A 23,471-nucleotide genomic window follows, 5' to 3' on the forward strand; every position below is an offset into this window, starting at 1 on the left:
ATATCCTGTGTATGTTTAATTCACAGTTGTAAGTAAAATGCATCTGATTCAACCATGTAACATTTACCATATTTCTCAATGCAGGATATTACCTAAGAACTACCAGCTTGTTCTTGCCTTTGCTTTTGCCATTCATGAGATCAACGAGAATCACAAGTTGTTACCCAACATCACATTGGGATCAAAAATCGCTAACAATGGATTTAGTTCCTGGAGAGCCATTGAATCCACGCTGATCCTTCTGTTCATGGAGCAAATGAATTTCCCGAATTACAAGTGTGTCTGGGACAAGAGACTCAAGGCCTTCATCACTGGGTTCAGCTCCCAGAATTCTCTCCAGATGGCCAACATCTTAAATATCTACAAAATTCCACAGGTAGGTTTCTTCATAGAGAGCCAGTGTGATGTAGTGGTTTCAGTGTTGGACTAAAACTTTGGAGTGAGTGGACAAAAAGTTTAGGGGGGATAAAAATAGAAAACACAGCAATTTTATTAAAACAATATGTTGCACTAGAATGCTAAAAAGATATTGAAAAAATTACAAAGCAAAGAGTATATGATATCCTAAATACAAAAAGGCTTGTTCTGGCCTGTGAGCCACGCCCTAACAAACACAAGGCTAATTTAACCAGTCAGTACTGGGCTAGGGAACTGCAAATCCCATAAGGAGGTATCAAGCACACATAATACCAGTTCCTTTGTGCCTCTCAGAATGGAATTAAAAGAGATAACATAGTATGTCCATTCAGTTGGGGAGTGCACAACAGAGACCAAATTAAAAGGGATAACACAGTATGCCCATTACAGTTAAGAAATACAAAGCAAAAACCAAACGCGTTTCGACCGGAGCGTCTTCGTCAGTGGTCATATAAAACTAATATAGCAGCCTTGTAAGGTATCTCATATGGTATATAGGGACATCCCGTCGCTGTAGGTAAGTTGTTGGTCCTCATAGACCTTATATCATGCCTACGACTAGGATATCCCACATGTAGTTGCAAGCCCCCTCCCCCATAACTTTGGAGACCAGGGTTCAATTCTCCCCTTGGTCAGGAAACCCACTGGTCACTTTGGACAAGTCACATGCTCTCAGCTTTAGGAGAGGCCATTGACAAACCTCCTCTGAACAATTCTTGACAAGAAAACCTAATAAGAGGTTCACCTTAGAATTGCCATAAGTCAGAAAGGACTTGAAGGCACACAAAAACAATAACAACCGGTATATTCCTACATTATGCCTTGGTGTAGATTTCAGGAAACAGGAAATGTTGAGATGTTCCATCTCCATCTCCTATCAATATCCAGTTCATAATTTGCAAATTTGAAATGCTCTGTACAATCTTTATGGCTGCTCACTTAATAGTCTTGTGTCTGTTTGACTTCACCATAGCTATGAACTAGTCTTAGTGAAATTACCACAGTGTCTCCTCACTGGCTTGGTTTCTGCTTTGACCTGAATTCATAGCATAGTAGTTTAAAGAGAGGAAATTTCTCATCAGCCTGGCATAGAACTAATTCCCATTAAGACCCTTAGCAGAAGCATTTTCTATTCATATGAAACTACATTTCCTATTCATAACCTCTGATCCGAGAATTAACTCTGGGGCTATAGTCCAAACTGCAATATGAAAAGTGACAGGGAGAACATCTGGGTCAAAATAGTAAATGGTTCTTCTGGCTGATCATATTCCCCCCTTCCTTTAATTTATTAAAATCATAATCCATTGAGGAAAGTTAATAATGCATGAATATATATCATGGAGCCAATGGGTGAAGAAAACATTCCATAAGTTCAAATGTTGAGACGGTGGCAGAGGAGACTGTTCTAAAGAATTAACAAGAGTCAAAAGGGGTAACCATTTCTCCTCAAAAGGAGTGTGACATAAAGTGGGGCTATTGATCCTGTCCGATACCTTTTCCATTAATAAGGTTTTCCAGACACTTCACCAGGAGTTCTTCTTGGGCAAGCAACCTGTTTTCAGGTTCTGTGCTATCTCCAACTCAGTAATAGCAAAATGGAAACAAATTATACATTTATATTTAAAGTTCTTATAATTACCTTTAAATATGGACAAAAGTAATTACTCAGGGAAAGGAATAAGACTTTGGTTTGTGAAACTCAAGACTGAAAGTACAGAGAAACAAGACTGATAGATGTTATCAAATTGTAATGTGTGTAATCACAACCCCTCTAGTGGTTAGATATGTTACTTGTAATTCTTGCTAACTTAGGAACTACCGTTAATAACCAGTGATGGGTCCATTACTGTTTTCAGACAAGAGAAGGAAAGGACACGAACGTGGGGGTGTGATTATTTCCCCCGAAACTATTGTATATCTATGCAATTAAATTTCCAGGTATTCTGCAAATATTTTCCAGCTTCAGACAATGAGGATTGTTTGAGAGGACACTATGCACTTTTAAGACATTTCCGACTTATTACAAACCAAAGTCTATCACTAGGTTTTCTTGGCAAGATTTGTTTCAGGGGGTTTACCTTTGCTTTCTTCTGAGGCTGAGAGAATGTGACTTGCCAAAGGTCACACAATCCATGGGAAAGCAAGGATTCAAGCCCTTATCTCTACAGCTATCTAAATGCGAGTATCTCGTATCTAGTATAGAATTTCTAAACAAACGAACAACAATTGTCATTATGTGTTAAAAAATTTGTCAAATATAGTCATCACCTTTACAGTTTATGGCTATCCCAGTTATATACTTGTTCCTGATTTTTTTAGCTGCTAAGGCAAACAAAGCTACTTTCCAGGTTACATATTTATTCAGGTCCAGTAGAAGATGAAAAATCAAATCCTGTGGGTTTTGACTGGGACTGGTTTCTATTATAGGTGTAATGAACCTTTCTCTTGGTTCTTGGTAGAGAGGGCAAAATATCATGTAATGAACAAGGTCCTCTACCTCTTGACAACCATATACACAAGTACGTTCTTTTACTGGAATACCTCTATATCTTCCGTCTCTGTATGCTGTATCCATCATATTTAATCTTAATTCGGTAAAAGCTTTCCGTAAGTTTGCAAATGTTAAACTAACAAAATAGTGTGGAAAAATGCAGAACTTCATGAGTTTATAGTATAGGGGGACACATGAGGACAGATAAGCAGTATGGAGATCTTTTTGTATCAATGTTTCACTTATTATGTTCTTGATAGACTTTATCTGTGCTTCCAATTGGAGTTCATTAATTTCAGCTAATGAAATTCCATATTTGATAATTAATTGCGAGGCCTGATGTACTCAGTTCTTGTTGGGCGTGCTGTTATTCAGTTCTATCAAACTTTTTTTTGGAAGTCTATTATTATCCATCCTCTGAACTTTAAGCCAGTAACATAAAATTCTCTTATCTATAAGGCTTACTATACTAAGCATGTTGGTTTCCAATCTAAGCATGGCAGTTGGTGTGTCTCTGGGGAGGCCCAGCAATGACCTCAAGAAGTAATTCTGAGGGGGTTCCAGGTTTATGTTTGGTTTACATGTGGTACCCCAAACCTCTGCCCCATATAGAAACTGTGCCATTGTTTTGGCTTTATATACTATTAAGGCAGGGTTTACTAAATTTCCCCCTCTGGTTGCCGCAAACTTTAATGTAGCTTTTGCCGATCTGTAAGATTGAACTTTTAAATTTAACAGTTGTTCCTTCCAAGATGTTGTGTCTGAATATACTAGGCCTAAATATCTAAATGATTTTATTTGACTTATAATGTTTCTATCTAAGTGCCAAACATGTTTTTGGGGGCATCTTCCAAAGACCATAACCTGGGTTTTGTCATAATTAATTGTCAGTTTGTTGTTTTTACAATATGTGGAGAGTTTTGCAAGAAGTCTCCTTAGACGTACCTCCGTTCTAGAAATCAATACAATGTCATCTGTGTACATCAACAAAGACATTTTGGTATCAAGAATTGTGACAGGGGCATATTGCAAACCTTCCAGGTCTTTTACAATGTCGTTAATAAAAAATTTAAATAAGAAAGGAGATAAAATGCAACCTTGTTTAACTCCTACAGATGCATCAATCTTTGGAGTAAGATGTCCTGCCAGGTCCACTTTAACCTGTAACGATGTATCGGAATACAATGACTTTACAAGAAATAATAAACGGTGGTCAATATTTGTTTTTTCCAGTTTCTGCCACAACAAAAATCTAGAAATCGAATCAAACGCAGATTTCAAGTCAACAAAGGCAACATACAATTTTTGTTTCAGGTTATGAACATATTTGCACATGAGGAAGTTCAATACAAAACACAAATCAATTGTTGACTTCCCCTTTTGGAAACTGGCTTGTACTTCTGCCAATAGATTATTACTATCTGCCCAGTCTTCAGTTTTTTTCCAAGAGGTACCTAGCGCATAATTTAGAGGCAATATCCAAAAGACTAATGGGCCTGTAATTGTCTGGGTCTTTCCTGTCACCTTTTTTATATACTGGGGCAATAATACTCAATTTCCAACCTTCAGGAATACATTCAGAGCGATTTATATGAGTAAATAATTTCGCTAGGATCGGGGACCAATATTCCAATTTTGCCTTATATAATTCAATTGGTATCATATCCTCACCGGGTGCTTTGTTGGTAGATTGTCTGGCGATGATTCCTTTAATTTGATTCACAGTGACATCGGGCCATTCAGGGGTATCTAATGGTTTGGCAAGATAAATTGATTGCGACAGATCGTGTTGAGATTTATAGATGTTGGAGAAATGCCTCTCCCAGTCTTTTCCTTGCACTGCGGCCTCCAATACATATTTTGATGTTCTGGAGCCATGGGCTATTAAATACCAGAATTTCTGGGAGACTTTTTGAATAGCTGCCTCTCCTAATTATTTCCATTGTGCCTCATAGTATTTTTGTTTCTTTTCTTTAAGTAATTTTTTATAATACCGCAAGGGAAGGCGGGATCGATGAGTAATATCTATCTCACCTTCCACCCACTCTCCTAGCCAAAGAGGTCTGAGGGTCAGTCCAACCGTACCACAAACCTTGTCTCTGCTCCTGTGCAATGCCAGGTCTGTTAGGAATAAGACCCACATAATGTATGATCTTTTGGAAGATAAGAACTGCGACCTGGCTTGCATTACTGAGACCTGGCTTGGGCCTGAGAGTGAAGCGGTGTGGGCACAGGCCCTCCCTGCCGGGTACTCAGTGAAGGACCAGATCAGGGTAAGTGGGCGGGGGGGGAGTTGCCTTGATCTATAAGAACACCCTTCCCTTGACCAGGAACCATGTGCGCCAGACGGACTACATCGAGTGTATATACCTGACCCTGAAGGCCAAGGACAGGTTAGGGATTCTGTTGGTCTACAGGCCACCCTGTGCGCTAACAGACTCCCTGGCCGAGCTGACACAGTTGGTCTCGGAGCTGGTGCTGGAGTCCCCCAGGCTTCTTGTCCTGGGGGACCTCAACATCCCCTTCGAGGCCAATCATGTTCCAACTGGTGCGGCTCGGGAATTCATGGCTACCATGACTGCCATGGGCCTGTCCCAATTGGTCACAGGGCCTACGCATTCTGCTGGTAATACACTCGATGTTGTCTTCTGTACGGACATGGAGTCTCCGTGGGCAGAGGTAACTAATATCTCTGCCCTGTCATGGACGGATCATTTCTTGGTTGAGGTGAGTATCAAGGCTACTACCCAGATCCCTCCTGGGGGTGGCAGACCTATTAGAATGGTCCACACTTGAAGGCTGATGGAACCCAAAAGGTTCCAGGAAGCCCTAAAGGGTTATTTGGTTGGAACTGACGGCAATTCTGTTGATGCCCTGACTAACATCTGGGATACTGATCTCTCCAGGGCTATATACAGTATCGCTCCCAAGTGTCCTTTCCAGCCTGCTTCCAATAAAAAGCCCTGGTACACGGAAGATCTCAGGGCAAGGAAGCAGGCCGCACAACAACTAGAGCGCAAATGGCGGACACATCAGGACTTAGCCGACAAGACACTCCTAGAGTCTCATTTGGAGGCCTACGGAGTGGCAATAGATGCAGCTAAGAATTCGTTCTATGCTGCACGTATTGCGTCCGCGGAGTAGCGTCCAGCAGAGCAGTTCAGGGTTGTGAGAGAGCTCACTCAATTGGCTCCCCCCCCGAACCCATTATTGGAGCCATCTAAAGCCTGCTGTGATGAGTTTAACAACTTCTTCGCAGATAAAATCTCTTGGCTAAGGACTGATCTCAATGCTGTTATTGGATCAGAATTGAGAGTAGAGGCGTCCAGTTGTACTGGATCATTTTGAGTCTGTTAGTACTGAGGATGTGGACAAGATCCTCAGTAGTGTTAGGAAGACGACCTGCACTCTCGATCCCTGCCCTTCATGGCTGGCAGTTCAGGGGGGAAATGCGACAACTGGGATGTTGCGCCGTATTGTTAATTCATCGTTCAGGGAGGGCCGTTTTCCATCTAATCTTAAAATGGCCATCGTAAAATCTTTATTAAAAAAGCCCTCCCTTGACCCCCTAATTCGAAACAATTATCGGCCTGTGTCACTGCTGCCATTCTTAGGGAAGGTGATCGAGAGAGCAGTTGCCTTCCAGCTACAGAGGGTCTTGGAGGATACGGATTATCTGGACCCATTTCAAACCGGCTTCCGGGCGGGCTATGGGGTTGAGACTGCCATGGTTGCCTTAGTCGATGATCTCCATCTGGGTATGGACAGGGGTAGCGTGTCCCTGTTAGTGCTCTTGGACATCTCTGCGGCCTTCGATACCATCGACGATGGTATCCTTCTGGATCGCCTGGGGGAATTGCTTTGCAGTGGTTCCGTTCCTACCTCTCGGGCAGATTCCAGATGGTGGAGCTGGGGGACTGTCGCTCCAATAAGAGGGCCCTCACATCAGGGGTCCCTCAAGGAGCGATTTTGTCCCCTATGCTATTCAACATTTACATGAAGCCGCTGGGAGAGATCATCCGGAGACACGGGGTGCGGTGTTATCAGTACGCTGATGACACCCAGATAGTTTTCTCTATGTCTCCGACTGATGCAGTGACTAGGGATGGCATCTCTCCGCTCAATGCCTGTCTGGAGTCGGTAATGGGCTGGATGAGGGAAAATAGACTCAGCCTGAATCCAGAGAAAACGGAAGTACTAGTGATAGGCTCCCCCGGTCCCGGGAAAGAAGTTTGTCCACCTGTCCTGAATGGGGTCACGCTCCCCGTGAAGGACACAGTTCGCAGTCTGGGGGTGCTTCTGGACTCGTCGCTTCACTTGACTTCTCAGGTGGATGCGACAGTCAGAGGTGCCTGTTATCAGCTTCAGCTGATACGCCAGCTGCGACCCTACCTGGACCGGGGGGACCTTGAAACAGTGGTACACGCACTGGTAACCTCTCGACTTGATTTCTGTAATGCGCTCTACATGGGGCAACCCTTGTACCAAACCCGGAAGCTACAGTTGGTTCAAAATATGGCAACAAGGCTGGTCACTGGTAGCTCCAGGGCCAGCCACATAACACCTATTTTGAAAGATCTGCACTGGCTGCCTATTTGCTTCCGGGCGCAATACAAGGTGTTGGTCGTTACCTATAAAGCCCTAAATGGCTTGGTCCCAGAGTACTTGGAGGACCACCTCTCCCCATATAATCCGCCCCGCACTCTCAGGTCAGGTGGGAGAAAACTCTTCAGAGTTCCTAAGATGAGATATGCTGTGACTGCGCAAAGGGCTTTCTCTGCTGTTGCCCCGCAGTCTTGGAACTCTCTCCCTGATGAGCTCCGCTCAGCCTCCTCCCTCGAGTCTTTCAAGAGAAATCTTAAGACTCATCTATTTCGCCAAGCCTTCCCCCACATGTCCTGACTGCCATTCTCTCCTGGATATTGTATGTATACTGTGCGATCGTGTTTTAGATTGTCTTATTGATTTTTAATTGGTTTTAATTATTAGGAATGAATGATGGATTTTAATGCTGTTTTGTATTGTCTTAATATGGGGGATTTTATGTGATGTATTTTGTATTTATTATATGTTGTAAACCGCCGTGATCGCAGGAACGGCGGTATAAAAATAAAGTTTCATTCATTCATTCATTCATTCATAATTTTGCCGTAATTGGGCTATCTGTTTTGAGGTGTTTCCTTCGATACCCTTTGTCTTCAGTTTTCTAATTTCATTAACTAGACTTTTTTAAAACTCTTTACACTCCTGGTCAAACCATGTCTTAGGTTTGATTCTGGTATTTTGGGGCACATAGGTTAAACATAATAAAGGTTTTATTTGTGATATTAGAGCCTGATATGCACCTATAATCTCATTTGGTTCTTGCAGGGTATTTTCCCTAAGTTTCACAAATTTAGGAGAGTCGAGGGACTTACAAATTTTCTCCTGAAGCTTACTGTTCCATTTTAACCTCTTGCTGCCCAGAATCTCATATTGGGTTTGATCTGTTACTTTTAATATTTTATGGGGTGGCATTTGAGGGAGCAACAATTCAAGTGGAAAATGGTCACTCTCAGCTCTTGTAACTACTTTAAATGTATTTCTATCAATTGGTGTGTTGTTGGAGGTTAATATATAATCAATGGTACTGAAATGGCCTCTGGAGGAAATGTATGTAAAATTACCCACACCATGCCCATTACAAGCAGCAAGTTATGTTTCATTATGAGGGCAAAAAGATGCTTACCAGCTTGATTGTGAATTGTGTCCATGGAAGATTTGTTTCAGGGGGTTTATCTTTTTTTTCTTCTGAGGCTGAGAGAATGTGACTTGCCAAAGGTCACACAATCCATGGCAAAGCAAGGATTCAAGCCCTTATCTCTACAGCTATAGTCCAACACTAAAATCAATACACCACTCTGGGTCCCTGGACTAAACGTTCCTCTGAGATGACACACTAACATCTAGCAAAAGAACAGTTTTATTCAAACAAAGAATTATGTTTCTCAGTTGTTGTTTTTTAAAATCCTTTTTCAGATCAGCAGTGGATCTTTTGATCCTGTTCTAAGTGATAAAACTCAGTTTCCTTATTTCCTCCGGATGGTTCCAGATGAAACCTCTCAGAATTCTGGCATTATTCAGCTCCTTGAATATTTTGGGTGGAATTGGATAGGCCTCCTCATTCCAGAAGATGCAAGCGGTGAAAGATTTCTTCAAACCGTCAGTGCCAGCATCCAGGGGAGAGATATTTGTATTTCTTTAACCCAAACGATGCCTGCAGTTACAGATTACACACCAAATACTAGGGAAAAACTGTCTGTAGTTCTCCATGTTCTCCAGTCAAACAAAATTAATGTGATCCTAGTCTTTGGACATGCTCAGTCTATGGATGGTTTACGGATGATATTAGCAATTTTTGAACATTATGAAAATCTGCCCATGGAGAGAGTTTGGATCACAACTGCTCAGTGGGATGTCACAACTGTTTTCTCTAGGGCAAGGTTCACAGAAAAATCCTTCAATGGCACCTTGTCCTTTGCCCTCCACACCAATGTGGTGCCAGGATTCCAGGAGTTTCTGCAGAACATAAATCCATTTCAGTCAAAGATTCATAACATACATGAATTTTGGTTTAGTGCATTTACCTGTTCGTTCCCTCAATATAACCTGAATTACCCAAATGCAAGCAATTGCACAGGTGAAGAGAGGTTAGGGACCCTCTCTGGAGCTGTGTTTGAAATGCAGATGTCTGGCCAGAGCTACAATGTCTACAATGCTGTCTATGCTGTAGCTCATGCTCTTCATGCCACATATTCATTGCGGGCCAAGCAGAAAGCATTAGTGACTGAAGAGAAGAGGAACCTCCTGAATGTTCAGCCCTGGAAGGTAAGTTAATATTTCTTAGGAAGAGTGATGCATTGCTTATTAATATACGATAGCAATAGCACTAGCATGTACATTTCTATCCCACTTATCAGTGAACTCAGCACTTTCCAAGCAGTTTACAATCTGTAAGCTATTTGCCTCCAACAAGTTGGGTACTCATTTTACCGACCTACAAAAGGAAGGAAGGCTGAGTTAACATTGCAGATCCTGGGATCAAACTCTCAGCTCCAGTACTGGCATTTGACCACTGTTAAATGCAAGGCAACCTACAGGACAGAACTTCACTTCTTAGAAAGTTCTCCTCTGTGCCTAAAAACCGCCTGGGGATAGGACAAAAACGTTGCATAATCCTCCTATGCCCACTAGAAAGCATTTATGGCCAAAAAAAATTAATCCCTGGTGGGCCATAAAACACAGAATAAGGGCTGTGCAAGGACAATGGGTTGTAATTTCCCTTTCCATGGTTTATGCAGACATCCTGGGGTTTACCTGCTGAAATAAAGACTTAAGGAAGCCTAATATAGGCCAATACAGACGGCTCAAAAGGGGAGGGTCTCTGCCGCCCCTTTCCACATCAGATTGGGTGCAGGACAGCCTCACTGGCAGCCCTTGCAGCGCCAATCCAGCGCTTTTCCAGGCCAAGGAGAAGCTGCAATATACCGCTTCCTAATAATAATAATAATAATAATAATAGGTTTTATTTATATACCGCCCAATCACTGGGAATCCGAGCGGTTTACAACAGAGGGGATAATAGACAGTTCCCTGCCTTCAGGCTTACAATCTAAAAGACACGACACAAAAGGAGAAGGGAATGGTGAGGGGCGGAGGGGATCAGGTCCAGCATTCTTCTCTCCCTCTGAGTCCTGGACCAAGGCAGATGGACCGGAGGGAGGGCTCTTCTTTTTCAGGCTAGCCCATGGCCTGGAAAAGGGGTATCCTTGGGGCTGCATGCCCCCAGACAACCCCAACAGGCACAGCCATGGGAGAAAAGGGCTGTTCGGCCCCCTTTCTCCCTGGCTTCATTCCCGGGAATGAAACGCTGCCCAAAAGGAGCTCCGTTTTGATCTGTGTGGAGGCGGTGCATGTGTGACACCATTGTCCCAAGCTGTGTATGGACGGTGCGCCTTCAAAATGGCGACGTCCATATGAACTAGGGCTGGGGAGTGTGCGGTTGCTGCGTGCTCCCCAGCACTAGTTTTGGCCCTAGGACGGCACTTCTGCGCCGTCTGTATTGGGCCATAATGTACAGGCTAATTTCTCAGGCAGTTTTATCACATGACAAAATAATAATAATAATAATAATAATAATAATAATAATAATTTATTTATATTCCGCCTTTTCCTTGTGGAATCAAGGCAGATTACAAGCAAAGGTAGCAAAAGATTACAGATACAAAGTACAAAATAACCCCCCTGTCAATTAAATAACAGCAAACATAGTAACAATAAATTAATTATGCAAAAAAGCCAAAAATACATGATAAAGAATACAAAAATCCAAAATATATGGCATAACATAATAATACAGGATACATGACATAGCATAATAATAACATAGCAGATAATCTAAATGACAATCCTCAACTGTCCCCTAGCAGCAAAACAACAATCAATTATTAATTACATATCTAGAATAGTTAAACTCTGGCCTGATGCAGCCAGGGGTTCTGAGGGCGTTGGAGCCAGCATGAAATACCCTGCCGCTCTCCTTCGCATCCTTTTCTGGGCTGGTGCAACCAGGTGGTCTGGGAAGAAGAAGAAAAGGCCCGGCATTTTGAAAGTGCTGCTCTCAAAGAGCATCTACCAATAGCTGCCTCAAGTCTGCTGGGCTTAAGATGGTCCGGGGCAGGAGAATTGGGCAGGAGAAGACAGACGTCTCAGGCTGCAGCTGCCAGGTGTTGTAAGCTGGAGAGAACAAGGGAGAGGTGCCTTTTGAGCCCTTCCTCCTTCGGCATCTCTGAAAGCCAATATGTAGGAAGAGAAAATCAGGTTTCTCCTTGCTTCTCCAGATGCTATCATGTTCTCCTTCCAGAGAGAGATACAGATTTCTCCAGTGTGACAATGGCATGTGGAGAGGTACTGAACCATAGAATCATAGAATTGGAAGAGACTGCAAGGGTCATCCAATACAACCCCCTGCGATGCAGGAAATCTAATCTCTCACTCCATGTCAACTTTGTTTTCTCATGCACCAAAGCTTAGGGTAATAGCTGTGCTTTGCACATGTTAGGGATTCCTGTTTGTTTGTTTTTAAGATAGATGATAGATAGATAGATAGATAGATAGATAGATAGATAGATAGATAGATAGATAGATAGATTTGTAACCTATAAGGTTACAAAGGACTGAAGGAACAAACCATCCAATATCAGTTCAGATGAATGTGAACTCTTAACATGGGAAGCCACAGATTATTTAATAAATATTACTGAAATTTAGGCTGCATTTCTACTGCACGGTTGGACACTGCTTTAACTGTCATGGCTCAATGGTATGGATTTCTGGGATTTATACTTTGCTGAGATATTTAGATACTTAAGATTGCTATTTGGGAAAAATAGGAAAAAAATGAAAAATGGGAGTTTATCATGGAAAGGCAGAACTACAAAAGCAAACCACTGAAAAGAAATAAAACAGAAAGTCTTTGGTATTACATTTCAAAGTGCTGGTCATAACATACAGTACAGAGCCCTTTTTAGCTTCAGTCCAGACTATCTGAAAGGCCATATCTCCCCATTTCAACTGATTGAGATTTGCAACCTCTCTCTCAGTCCCTCTACTATTACATTTGATGGGAAAATGTATGAAGCTCTTTTAAGCACTTCACAACTGTTTTAATTCACTGCTTAATTTTAATAGGATATATGTTTGTATGTTTTAGCTGGTATTTAATGCTATATCTGATTTGTTTGAGATGTATTTTATTTGAGTAGATCCTGCACTAGGTGAAAGGTAGGTAGATAGGTAGGTAGATAGATAGATGATAGATAGATAGATAGATAGATAGATAGATAGATAGATAGATAGATAGACTTCCCTTTTGAATGAAACTGACTGATTCAAATCCCCTTTCCTGACAGTTAACCAAATTTATCAACCATTTTTTTCTAATTCAGCTTCACTCACTTCTGAGATACATCCGTTTTAATAACAGTGCTGGGGAGGAAATATCTTTTGATGAGAATGGAGACCTGGCATCTGCTTTTGACATTATCAACTTGGTCACATTCCCTAATCAATCTTTCCAGAAAGTCCGAGTTGGAAGAATGGACCCACAGGCTCCCATAGGCAAAAGGTTCACCATCAATGGAAGCAATATTGTGTGGAATCACAAATTTGAAGGGGTGAGGATGTTTTTTATAAAAATAAAACTTTAAAAGACGTGATATATTCCAGGTTCTCTAGTATTCAAAATCGGATACCATCTAGAGATAATCTTTGCCCCTCAAAGATTAATAGGCGCTCAAAATATGTTGAAGCATCTTTGTAAGTTATGAGAAAACTATCCACCTTTCAGACTTGAGTTTTCCTTCCAAGTTAGAAAACATAATATTACTCCCATTACTTTCCATGGAACACTAAGGGTGGATCTACACTGGCTGATCTCAAAGTATTCTGGTCCCGAAGCTGCTCAAATTCCCTGCATTACCTGTCCATTCAAGTGTGATGCTGAGTGGCTACCTACACATGTGTCCCCCATGCCTCTCACCGCTGCCACCACTCCCATGGGTCACTCTGAAGTTCAAAACAAGGCACCCAGGGTCAATCACATGTCTTCCCTCAGAGGGAGTGACATATGCCAGTGGTGGCAGCAAGGAGCAGTGTAGCTGGACCCATGTATAAACAGTCCCCTGGCATCGCTCTGGAGTGCTCTGGGTTTGTCTGGAAAAACTGGAGCAAAAAGAAATGATTTTAAATCTGTTAAAGGGTGAGATGGTTCAGATTCAATTTTGAGTTGAATAGTTTGTTTGTTTGTTTATTTATTTATTTATTATACTACATTTCTCCCAGAGGTGGCTCATAAAGACATTTTAAAAGACTTTACAATAAAAAGAAGTAAAAACATCAAATAAGAACAATATAAAATTACATACATTAAAAACTACCATAATCACGCCATATAATAAGCACCCCATATAAAAGCCATCCCATGATTATGTATTCAAAGCCTCCCTGAATGAAGCTTTGGCTCTATGCTGTGAAGACAGATCATAGTGGAGCCAGGTGAAAACTGATTGAAATGGCCTGTGTTGACAAGCCCTATAAGAATGAAGAGAATGGGAAGTTTAACATCATGATGTGTGTGAATGTGATTGAGGACAAAGAAATTCCTCATGGATCTTCTATTAATATTGTTGTATTTGTAGTTGTTGCTGTTGTTAATTACCCACCTTTCTCCATGGATTGAGTCACAGAACTGTGACAGATCAAAACATAGCACATAATGTCAGTTAAAACCAAAGTGTATCAGTTAATATACTTTCCCTCCATCCATTGTACTTTCCCTAGCAGTTTCTTAATATCACCACTATCCAGTAGAATCAAAAAGGCATGAATCCAAAATATTACCTGGGAAATTTAGTAGTTCTTTGCCAGCTCAGAGGAGGATTCAACATATTTTAAAGCACATCTCTCTTTTGAAAGGAGTTCTAACAGGTGCTCCAAATACGTTTCCTACCATGGCTGAGAATTAATGGCTACATACCTAGACTAAAGCAACTCAAGCTGGAAATGATAACCTTGAAGAAAGTGAGTTCATTTCCATGCTGAATATCATGATAAAGATATGATTACACCATGGGCTTTAGAATCCAACTTTTTGCTTTCATTTAGATGCTACCCAAGGCTAGATGTGTTGAGAAATGCCATCCTGGATACAGCAGGATTGTTCAGCAGGGGAACCACATATGTTGTTATGACTGCATTTATTGTGCTGCTGAAAGGATTTCCATCCACTTTGGTAAGAAAAAGGGTTGTACAGTGGGATCTTGGTGTCTGCAGGACTTTGGTTCCCAGGCCCCCCTGTAGATAGCAAAATCCATAGATGTTCAAGTCCTGTTATATACAATGACTTAATAAATGTTTTGTTGTTGTTAGCTGCCACTGAGTCAGTTCCAACTCATGGCGACCCTGTGGATGAGACATCTCCAAGAATCCCTATCTTCCACTGCCTTGCCCAAATCCTGCAAGCCCTTGCCAATAACTCCCCCAATTGACTCTATTCCACTGCTTTGGGGTCTTCCTCTCTTTCTTCTATCCTCTATCTTTCCTGGCATTATTCTTTTTTCTAGTGATCCATGCTTTCTCATGATGTGGCCAAAGTATAATAGTCTCCACTTGATCCCCTTTGCTTTGTATATCAAATGGTTTGCTAATTTGAGATTTTCTTACCTCTGGATTATAGTGGGGGGGAAACTTGAGTGATTTTAGATTGGATCTGGGACCTAACTGAGGATATCACATCCTCCCCATTTCTGTCCTCAAAAATGCATTCAAAATGGGCATTATAAGAGTAATTTAAACAACAACAATATAAGTAGTTGCAGATAAATTCAGAACCAGAAATGAAGGGACTATGTGTGAACACATCCATAAGACTCTTTGAGTCTTAGGCGGGTTACAGACCACCATTTCGGATGTCCTCAGGACATCCCAGTTTGAAAAAGGGGTGTCTCTTATAGACGCCCCTACTCCTATTACGGACAGAGTCTGTAACAAATGGCGGCGGCCGTTCCACGCAGCCACTGCCATTTTGACGTAGCGGACGCTGTGCGTCTGCATGTTGCACAGCGGATGTGATGCCGTGAGTGTGCGACTAGCGCCTCACGGCGTCTCTTCCGGGCCGCAAGAAGGAGTGCGATTTTCGTGCTCCTTCTTGACACCGTCTGGGAACCGCGCTGTTTGGCTGCTGCGGTTCCAGGACGCTGCAACCGGCAGCAGTGGCATACACCTTAATGTCTAAAAATGAAAAATTGGTGCTTCTGAATACATGCGTATTTTGCTAATATTGAGAGTTTTGTTATTGATTTCAGATGCAAATGAATGTGAAAAGTGTCCAGAAGATCAACATCCAAATAAAAGGAGAAATCAATGCATCCCAAAAGTGGTTACTTACTTGTCCTACACAGAACCCCTAGGAGCAACCTTGGCTTCCTTTGCTCTTTTCTTTTGCGCAATCATCATTGTGATAATGGGGATTTTCATTTATCACAGGATCACTCCCATAGTTAAAGCCAACAACTGGTGTGTCACCTGTGTTCTGCTCACTTCACTGTTGCTCTGTTTTCTGTGCATCTTTCTTTTCCTTGGTAAACCTACAAAAGTCTCCTGCATACTCCGGCAAACAGTCTTTGGTAACATTTTCACCATTGCCATTTCTTGCATGTTGGCCAAAACCATCATTGTTGTGCTGGCCTTTATGGCTACAAAGCCAGGGAACAAAATTAGGCAATATGTAGGGATGAAGCTGGCAATATTGGTCATTCTTTTTTGCTCTCTCATTCAAATAGGCATTGGTGCAGTGTGGCTGACAACCTCTCCACCATTTCCAGAGGTTGACAGTCACTCTCAGCCAGCAGAGATTATACTGCAATGCAATGAGGGCTCAGACCACATGTTCTACCTTGTCCTGGGCTTCATGGGACTTCTGTCCTTCACCAGTTTCACTATTGCATTCTTTGCCAGGCAGTTGCCAGACAGTTTCAATGAAGCCAAGCTGATCACATTCAGCATGTTGGTGTTCTGCAGCGTTTGGATTTCCTTTGTCCCAAGTTACCTGAGCACTAAAGGGAAATATATGGTGGCTGTGGAAGTCTTCTCTATCTTGGTCTCAACTTTTGGCTTACTGGCTTGTATGTTCTTCCCTAAATGCTACATTATTTTATGGAGACCTGAGCTGAACACAAGAGAGCAGCTGATCAGGAAAAAGAAGTGACAATTTGACAAAGTTCTGTCTCATGTTTTATGCATGGCCTCTTTAATATTCCTGACAGGTATTGGTTCAGGAGTATATCAGGGTTGTAGGTGTCATGGATAACCATCGTGTTTTTTTAAATCATCATTCCTTTCAATTCTTCACTTCAATATTAAGATTGCAAAAAAAATGAAATGAAATGAAAATACAGATAATTTAGAGAATTCGAGAACGGATATGTAGCTGCTGCAGAGGACTAGGGCATATTTGTGTTCCTTTGAGGGCAAGGACAGAAAAATACATCATGATACTATGGGCCATTGTGTAGCCAATATGGGTTGCAAGGGCAAGTTGGATTGCACAAATCTGCTCTGCCTCTTCAGCTGCTTCTTTGGCTTTCAATCTGCCAGCATCCCAACTTGGAAGCTGAGGACTTTATCTCATGCAGGTTTTAAACTTCAATTGTAGCAAAAGAATAGCACCTTCAGCAGTAACTATCACATGACATTGTCTTTGATCCATTGCTGGGAAAACTCATCACTAAAAGGCAAATTGTGCTGCCACCACATTACTCCACAAGTATGAAAGTGACAGTCTGTGGCAGTCCTGATATTGGGCAGTGATGCAATGTCAGTCTCCTCCTTACTCATTCCGCTGTGCCCCCTTGCTCTTTCTAGACAGCCTGTTTCCACACACACACTTTCTTTTATTTTGTTTTATTTAAAAAACTAAATCACATTCCCATAACTCCAGAACTGTGTTACCATTATTTAAAAAAAATAATTAAAAAAATACACCATGCTGCATAGGGGAATAAGTTGTAGTTAAAAGGGTGGGCCCCACTGTGCTATTGATGAGAGATGTGATAAGAAAAAACCCAAGGCCAGTATAACACAATTGTGGTAGGACTGAGGTGAGACCAATGTTCATGTGATAAAGTTATCATTGTAGGCATTGGCTGGAAGGCTTGTGGACTACGTAGGAATTTTGGACCTAGTCCCCTGACTGGCATAATTATTGAAAGTACCCCCCATACACACACACAAACACACACACACAAACACACACACACACACACACACAAACACACACACACAGAGTCACGCATATTGCATTGTTGGTCTGTAAGGCACTGAGGAGGTTTGGACTAGAAGTTTCCATTAAATTGAACACACACAGGCAGTGCTGAAGACACCAAGGGATATTCAACCTAAGTGAGCAGCTAATTCCAACTTGTTCATGAAACTTGTGCCTAGTCCAGAAACTGGGTGACTTTGGCCAACTCAGATTGTCTAGTTCTCAGATGAAGGCAATGGCAAACCCCCTCTTAACAAATCATCCCAAGTAAACACTTGGATAGGTTCATATTAGGGTCTCCATTAATTGGATACTGAGTCTCATGAAGGGCTCTATAGGTCATCACTGACACCTTGTACTGTGCCCAGAAACGAATGGGCAGCCAGTGAAAAGATTTTAAAATCGGTGTTATGAGGTCACCTCTAGCTCTCCTGGTGACTAATCTGGCTGCCATATTTCGAACCAGGTGAAGTTTCTGTTAAGGAAAAAGCCACATGGGACATACAGTGATTGAAATAAAACATGTATGTGAGAGTCAGAGTGACTCAGCAGAAGCCAATGGAGAACCACACAGGTGTACATGGTAATAGAATTAACAAGTCCTGAGTGCCAAGGACAAGAAATGCATAGTGAATAATTGGACACACCTGACAATTGTAAAGTGGTCAAGGATGAGATGATGAAATCATCTAATCTGGATAGAAACAAGAGAACCAATGGGAATGACGTACACGCCTACTGGGTGGAAACAGACCACAGTAGGTGGTACCTTGGTTTGACTATAATAATGACTATGAATCCCAGTATGTTTTGTGGGTAGTAGCAGTGGGTAGTAGTAGTGGATTGGAGAGTGAGGAGTTGAGTATTGTTGGATAGTTTGGAGCTGTGTATATAGTAGAATAAAGTAGATCTTTTATATAAGACTACTGAGTTGTCTGGTGTCTTGGGTGAAGCTACAAGAACCAGCAGGACCCTGGTGAAGAAGGGTGAAGACTTCTGTGGAAGCAAGAGTGAGAAGGCTTGGAGAGTTTGTCAGGGTCTTCAGCCTATTCTCTGCAACTCTTGCAAAGCTTTAACAACTGGCCAAAACTGGTCAGCGTGGTGCACAACCAGGTGGTGAGTTCCAGGCCAGAGGTGAAGAGCCACAACTCCCATCATCCCTGACAAGGGTTATGGGCCCAGTCACTGCAGCACCCAGCATCCACAGAAGCTGAAAGTTCCAGAGAGTGGAAGACAGATCAGAGCAAGCTTTTTATGCTGCACTGATAAGCTCCGTGAGTAACTCCTCCTGTATTTTGATTAAGCCCAAAAGGGGTCAGCTGTGCATACTCAGAAGGACTGTGTCAATTGAGTCACTGCACAAATTAAAATGGAGATTTTGAAGTTTAGCAAATTGAATAGAAGCAACTACTCCACCTGGAAGATTTATGCCCAGTCTCTGCTTGTAAAAGAAAGTTTATGGGACACTGTTCTAGCCGGGCTGCCAGCCGATGCTAATGCAGCTACGAAAGAGAAAGATAGTAAAGCTAAGGCTTGTCTTTTCCTAATGCTGGAAGAAGACTTGATTAACGATGTTAGAGATAAGAAAACCGCCAAAGATGTGTGGGACACTCTGCAGAGATTACACACTCCTTCTACTGCCTTTGCAAAAATGCTATGGTCAAAAAGAATTTATAGACAAAAGATGGAGAAGGGCCAGTGTGTCGTGGAGCATTTGAAAAAGATGCAAGATTTGTTTGTGCAAGCTGAGCTTAGAGGCGTGGAAATTGGCAGAGAACAACAGTGTTACATCTTGATTGAGTCCCTAGACTCTACTTGGGGCAACATCACAAATGCTCTGCAGAACTTACCAACTGAAGAATTAACGAGAGACTTAGTTGTGGCCAGAATTCTGGAAGAAAACCAGAGGAGACTGTCTGAGAGAGATGACGCAGCAACTTCCAGGACTGTGCCAAGGGAGCAAGCCAAGCCTGATGTGCGTGGGATGGTCCAGGCAGCTTCTTCAAGGGAGCAACGGAGATGTTTCTACTGCAAAAAGATAGGACACCTGCAGAGGCACTGTAATCTTTTGGCTGCTGATAGAAGCAAGCAACAGAGCAGGTGGCAACCTCGACATGACCAGAGGCAGAAGCAATCCAAGCCGCCATTTTTGAAGGACAATAAGAATAATAATAAGGGGTTTGCAACAATGATAAAGGAAAAACAAAAAGCAAACTCTAAATGGCTTGTAGATTCAGGAGCTTCGTCCTCTATGTGTAACAACATTAACTTAATTAGTGAGAGAAAGCCAGCAAATGTTAATGCCGTAGTTTTGGCAGATGGGAATGAGCTTAGTACTGTGAATCAAATGGGAACAGTTTACATTCCAGGGCTGAAAGAAAACTTTAATGATGTTTTGCATGTTAAGGAATTAGAAAACAATTTGTTATCAGTAAGCAAATTAACAGACAGAGACTATATAGTAACTTTTGAAAAGAACCTGTGTAAAATAACTTTGAATGGGGAACTGCGTGGCATAGGCTTAAAGAAAGATAAGCTTTATTTTCTGGAAGAGAATGTTGATAGTTATAAGATAGAGAATGCTAATACTATAGATAATGTTCCATTGCACAAAGACTGCATACATGAACTGCACAGAAAATTTGGCCATGCAAGCTTTAAGTGTTTGAAGAGTTTAATAAGCATGTGTCCAGATTTGAAAGTGGCAGAATGTAAAAATCATTTAGACTGTACTGTATGTAACCAAGTGAAGGTCAGAGCATATCCAGTTGCTAAGAAGTCTAAAAGGATTGCTCAGAGACCATTTCAATATGTACATGCGGATGTAGCCCAAGCCAATTGTTTGTCACTAGGGGGAAGCAAATATTTTCTGGTAATTGTTGATAGATTTTCAAGATTTGCATATGTAAGAATACTGAAAAATAAGTCAGAAGCTGGGCAAAGTTTAAAAGCATGGGTCAGGATGATAGAAAGAAGGTTTGATAGTCAAGTTGGGACTATTGTCACAGATAGAGGTGGCGAATTTTTAAATAACCAACTGTACAATTGGTTTCAGAAAGTGGGGATAAGGCATGAAACCACCAATCCTGCTTGTCCAAGTGAGGATGGTTTAGCAGAGAGAAAAATCCAGGACATCAAAAGGATTTCTGCATGTATGATGGCAGATGCAGGCGTAGGTGAAAGTCTCTGGGGAGAAGCTACGCTGACTGCAATACATATAAGTAATAGGATGTACCACTCTGAGATTGAAGACATTCCCTACAGGGTTTTGTATGGGAGAGTGCCAAATTTCAAATATCTAAGAGTGTTTGGTCAATTTGCACATGTGTACATACCTGCCTGTTTCAGAAGGAAAGGAGAAGCCAAAAGCAAAAGGCTAATGTTCCTAGGTTATTCAGGGAACAGCTACAAGTTTCTAATGAGAGGAAAAGAGATACAGTACTCCAGGTCTGCAAATTTTGAGAGACATGCTGGCTGGGACAAGCTGCATGCCAATAAGGAAGTGTTTTTGAGATTAGGTAGCTCAAGTGAGCAGCAAGCACAGACTGAACCAACTTCAGGAAACGGAGGGGTATCAGTCAAGCCAGAAGCCTCTACTAGCAGTAGTGGTAGTACCTCAGATGGAGAGTCACAAACAAGACCAGTGACCACTAGAATGACAGAGGACAAGAGATTTAGCAAAAAGACAACATCCACTAGTGCAGACAGTGATGAGGAAAGAGGCAGAACGACAGAATTCGTACCCAGGCGAAGTCACAGAATTAGAAAGTCACCAGATAGATTTGTTGTGACGCAGGCTAGAGCTTGTACAGTTATAGAAGAGCCTGAGAGTTTTGAAGAGATAGAAACTTTTTCTAGGGAAGAACAGGAAAGATGGTGTGAGGCAATGGAAAGTGAATTTAGTTGCTTGGTGAACAAAGATGTTTTTGAAGTTGTGGATAGACCCAAAGATAAGAAAGTGATTGGTTGTAAATGGGTGTATAAGAGAAAGGAAATGCCTGATGGTAGCATTAAGTACAAAGCAAGATTGGTAGCTAAGGGTTTTGCACAACAGCAATATGAGAATTATGATAAGACTTATTCTCCAACAGCAAAGCCAGAAAGTTTGAGAATGGTGTTAGCTGTAGCAGCAAGAAGGAATTTAGTAGTAGAGCATTTTGATTTTGAAACGGCTTACTTAAATGCAAATTTGGATGAAGAAATTTTTATGGAACAGCCACAAGGTTTTGAAGAGAATGGAAGTCAGAAAGTTTATAGATTGAAGAAGGCATTGTATGGTTTGAAACAAAGTGCCAGAGCATGGAATTTGTGTATCAATGATGAGCTAGTGAAGCTAGGTTACAAGAGAAGCGTGGCAGATGCTTGTGTATATACAAAAGGAGACATAGTGCTTGTGATTTATGTTGATGACTTGTGCGTAGCAGCAAAGTCTAAACAGGAAATAGAGTCAGTCAAGAGAGAATTGTCAGAAAAGTTTGTTTTGAAGGATTTAGGTTTGTTGAAGTCATATTTAGGCATTAATGTTGAGTGGACACAAGAAGGACATTGTTTGTTAAGCCAGAGAAAGAAGATAGAGAACTTGATAAAAAAGTGTGGACTACAGAATGCTAAGACAGTTAGAGCTCCAATGACAACTGGTTTCGTTTCTGAGCCAACAACCAGAGATTTTGAGGACAAAACATTTTTCAGGAGCGTAATAGGATCTTTACAATTCATTTCTTGCCACACTAGACCAGACATTGCGTATTCTGTGAACATTTTATCTAGAAGAGTTTCTAATCCTAAAATTGAGGATTGGACAGCCGTGAAACATTTGTTGAGATACTTGAAAGGGACTTTAGACAAGAAGTTGATCATAAGAAGCAGCAACGCTGATCTAGATTGTTTTGTTGACAGTTCGTTTGCATCAGAATCAGGAGACAAGAAGTCAGTCACAGGAATGATAATCAAGTATAGTGAAAGTCCCATAGTTTGGAGAAGTAGAAAACAAACAAACGTAGCGTTAAGTACAACTGAGGCAGAATTTGCAGCACTGAACGAAATAGTGAACGAGGTACAGTGGATTGAACAATTGTTAATTGACCTGAATGAAAATTTCAGAGTACCAGTGGAAATTCAAGAAGATTCACAATCATGCATAGCAATGGCTGAAACAGAAAGTTTGAAAAACAGAACCAAATATGTGGGTGTAAGATACCAAAATGTAAGAGACATGGTACAAAAAGGAGAAATAGAGTTAAGGTACATAGAGACACAATATAACATTGCAGATTTGTTCACGAAAGCACTAACAGTGGAGAAACATGAAAGGTTAACACAAATGGTTGGAATGACATTTTAAGTCACATACAATATTTTATTTCGGAGGGGATTGTTAAGGAAAAAGCCACATGGGACATACAGTGATTGAAATAAAACATGTATGTGAGAGTCAGAGTGACTCAGCAGAAGCCAATGGAGAACCACACAGGTGTACATGGTAATAGAATTAACAAGTCCTGAGTGCCAAGGACAAGAAATGCATAGTGAATAATTGGACACACCTGACAATTGTAAAGTGGTCAAGGATGAGATGATGAAATCATCTAATCTGGATAGAAACAAGAGAACCAATGGGAATGACGTACACGCCTACTGGGTGGAAACAGACCACAGTAGGTGGTACCTTGGTTTGACTATAATAATGACTATGAATCCCAG

At 41.5% G+C, this 23,471-nt stretch overlaps 1 protein-coding gene across 1 annotated transcript; it reads left to right on the top strand.

Annotated features, from left to right (window-relative positions):
- Positions 1 to 91: 91 nt before the first annotated feature.
- Positions 92 to 16,715, top strand: LOC149303911 (vomeronasal type-2 receptor 26-like). Its single transcript, XM_089480870.1, has 5 exons — positions 92 to 376; positions 8,930 to 9,778; positions 12,898 to 13,125; positions 14,615 to 14,741; positions 15,814 to 16,715. Exons 1-5 carry the CDS (start codon positions 248 to 250, stop codon positions 16,713 to 16,715), a joined length of 2,235 nt encoding a protein of 744 aa, XP_089336996.1. The 5' UTR covers positions 92 to 247.
- The last annotated feature ends 6,756 nt before the right edge of the window (positions 16,716 to 23,471 follow it).

Source organism: Sceloporus occidentalis, unplaced genomic scaffold (genome assembly GCF_023333645.1).
Source record: "Sceloporus occidentalis isolate IW3139 unplaced genomic scaffold, rSceOcc1.0.p SCAF_14, whole genome shotgun sequence".
Lineage (NCBI taxonomy): Eukaryota > Metazoa > Chordata > Lepidosauria > Squamata > Phrynosomatidae > Sceloporus > Sceloporus occidentalis.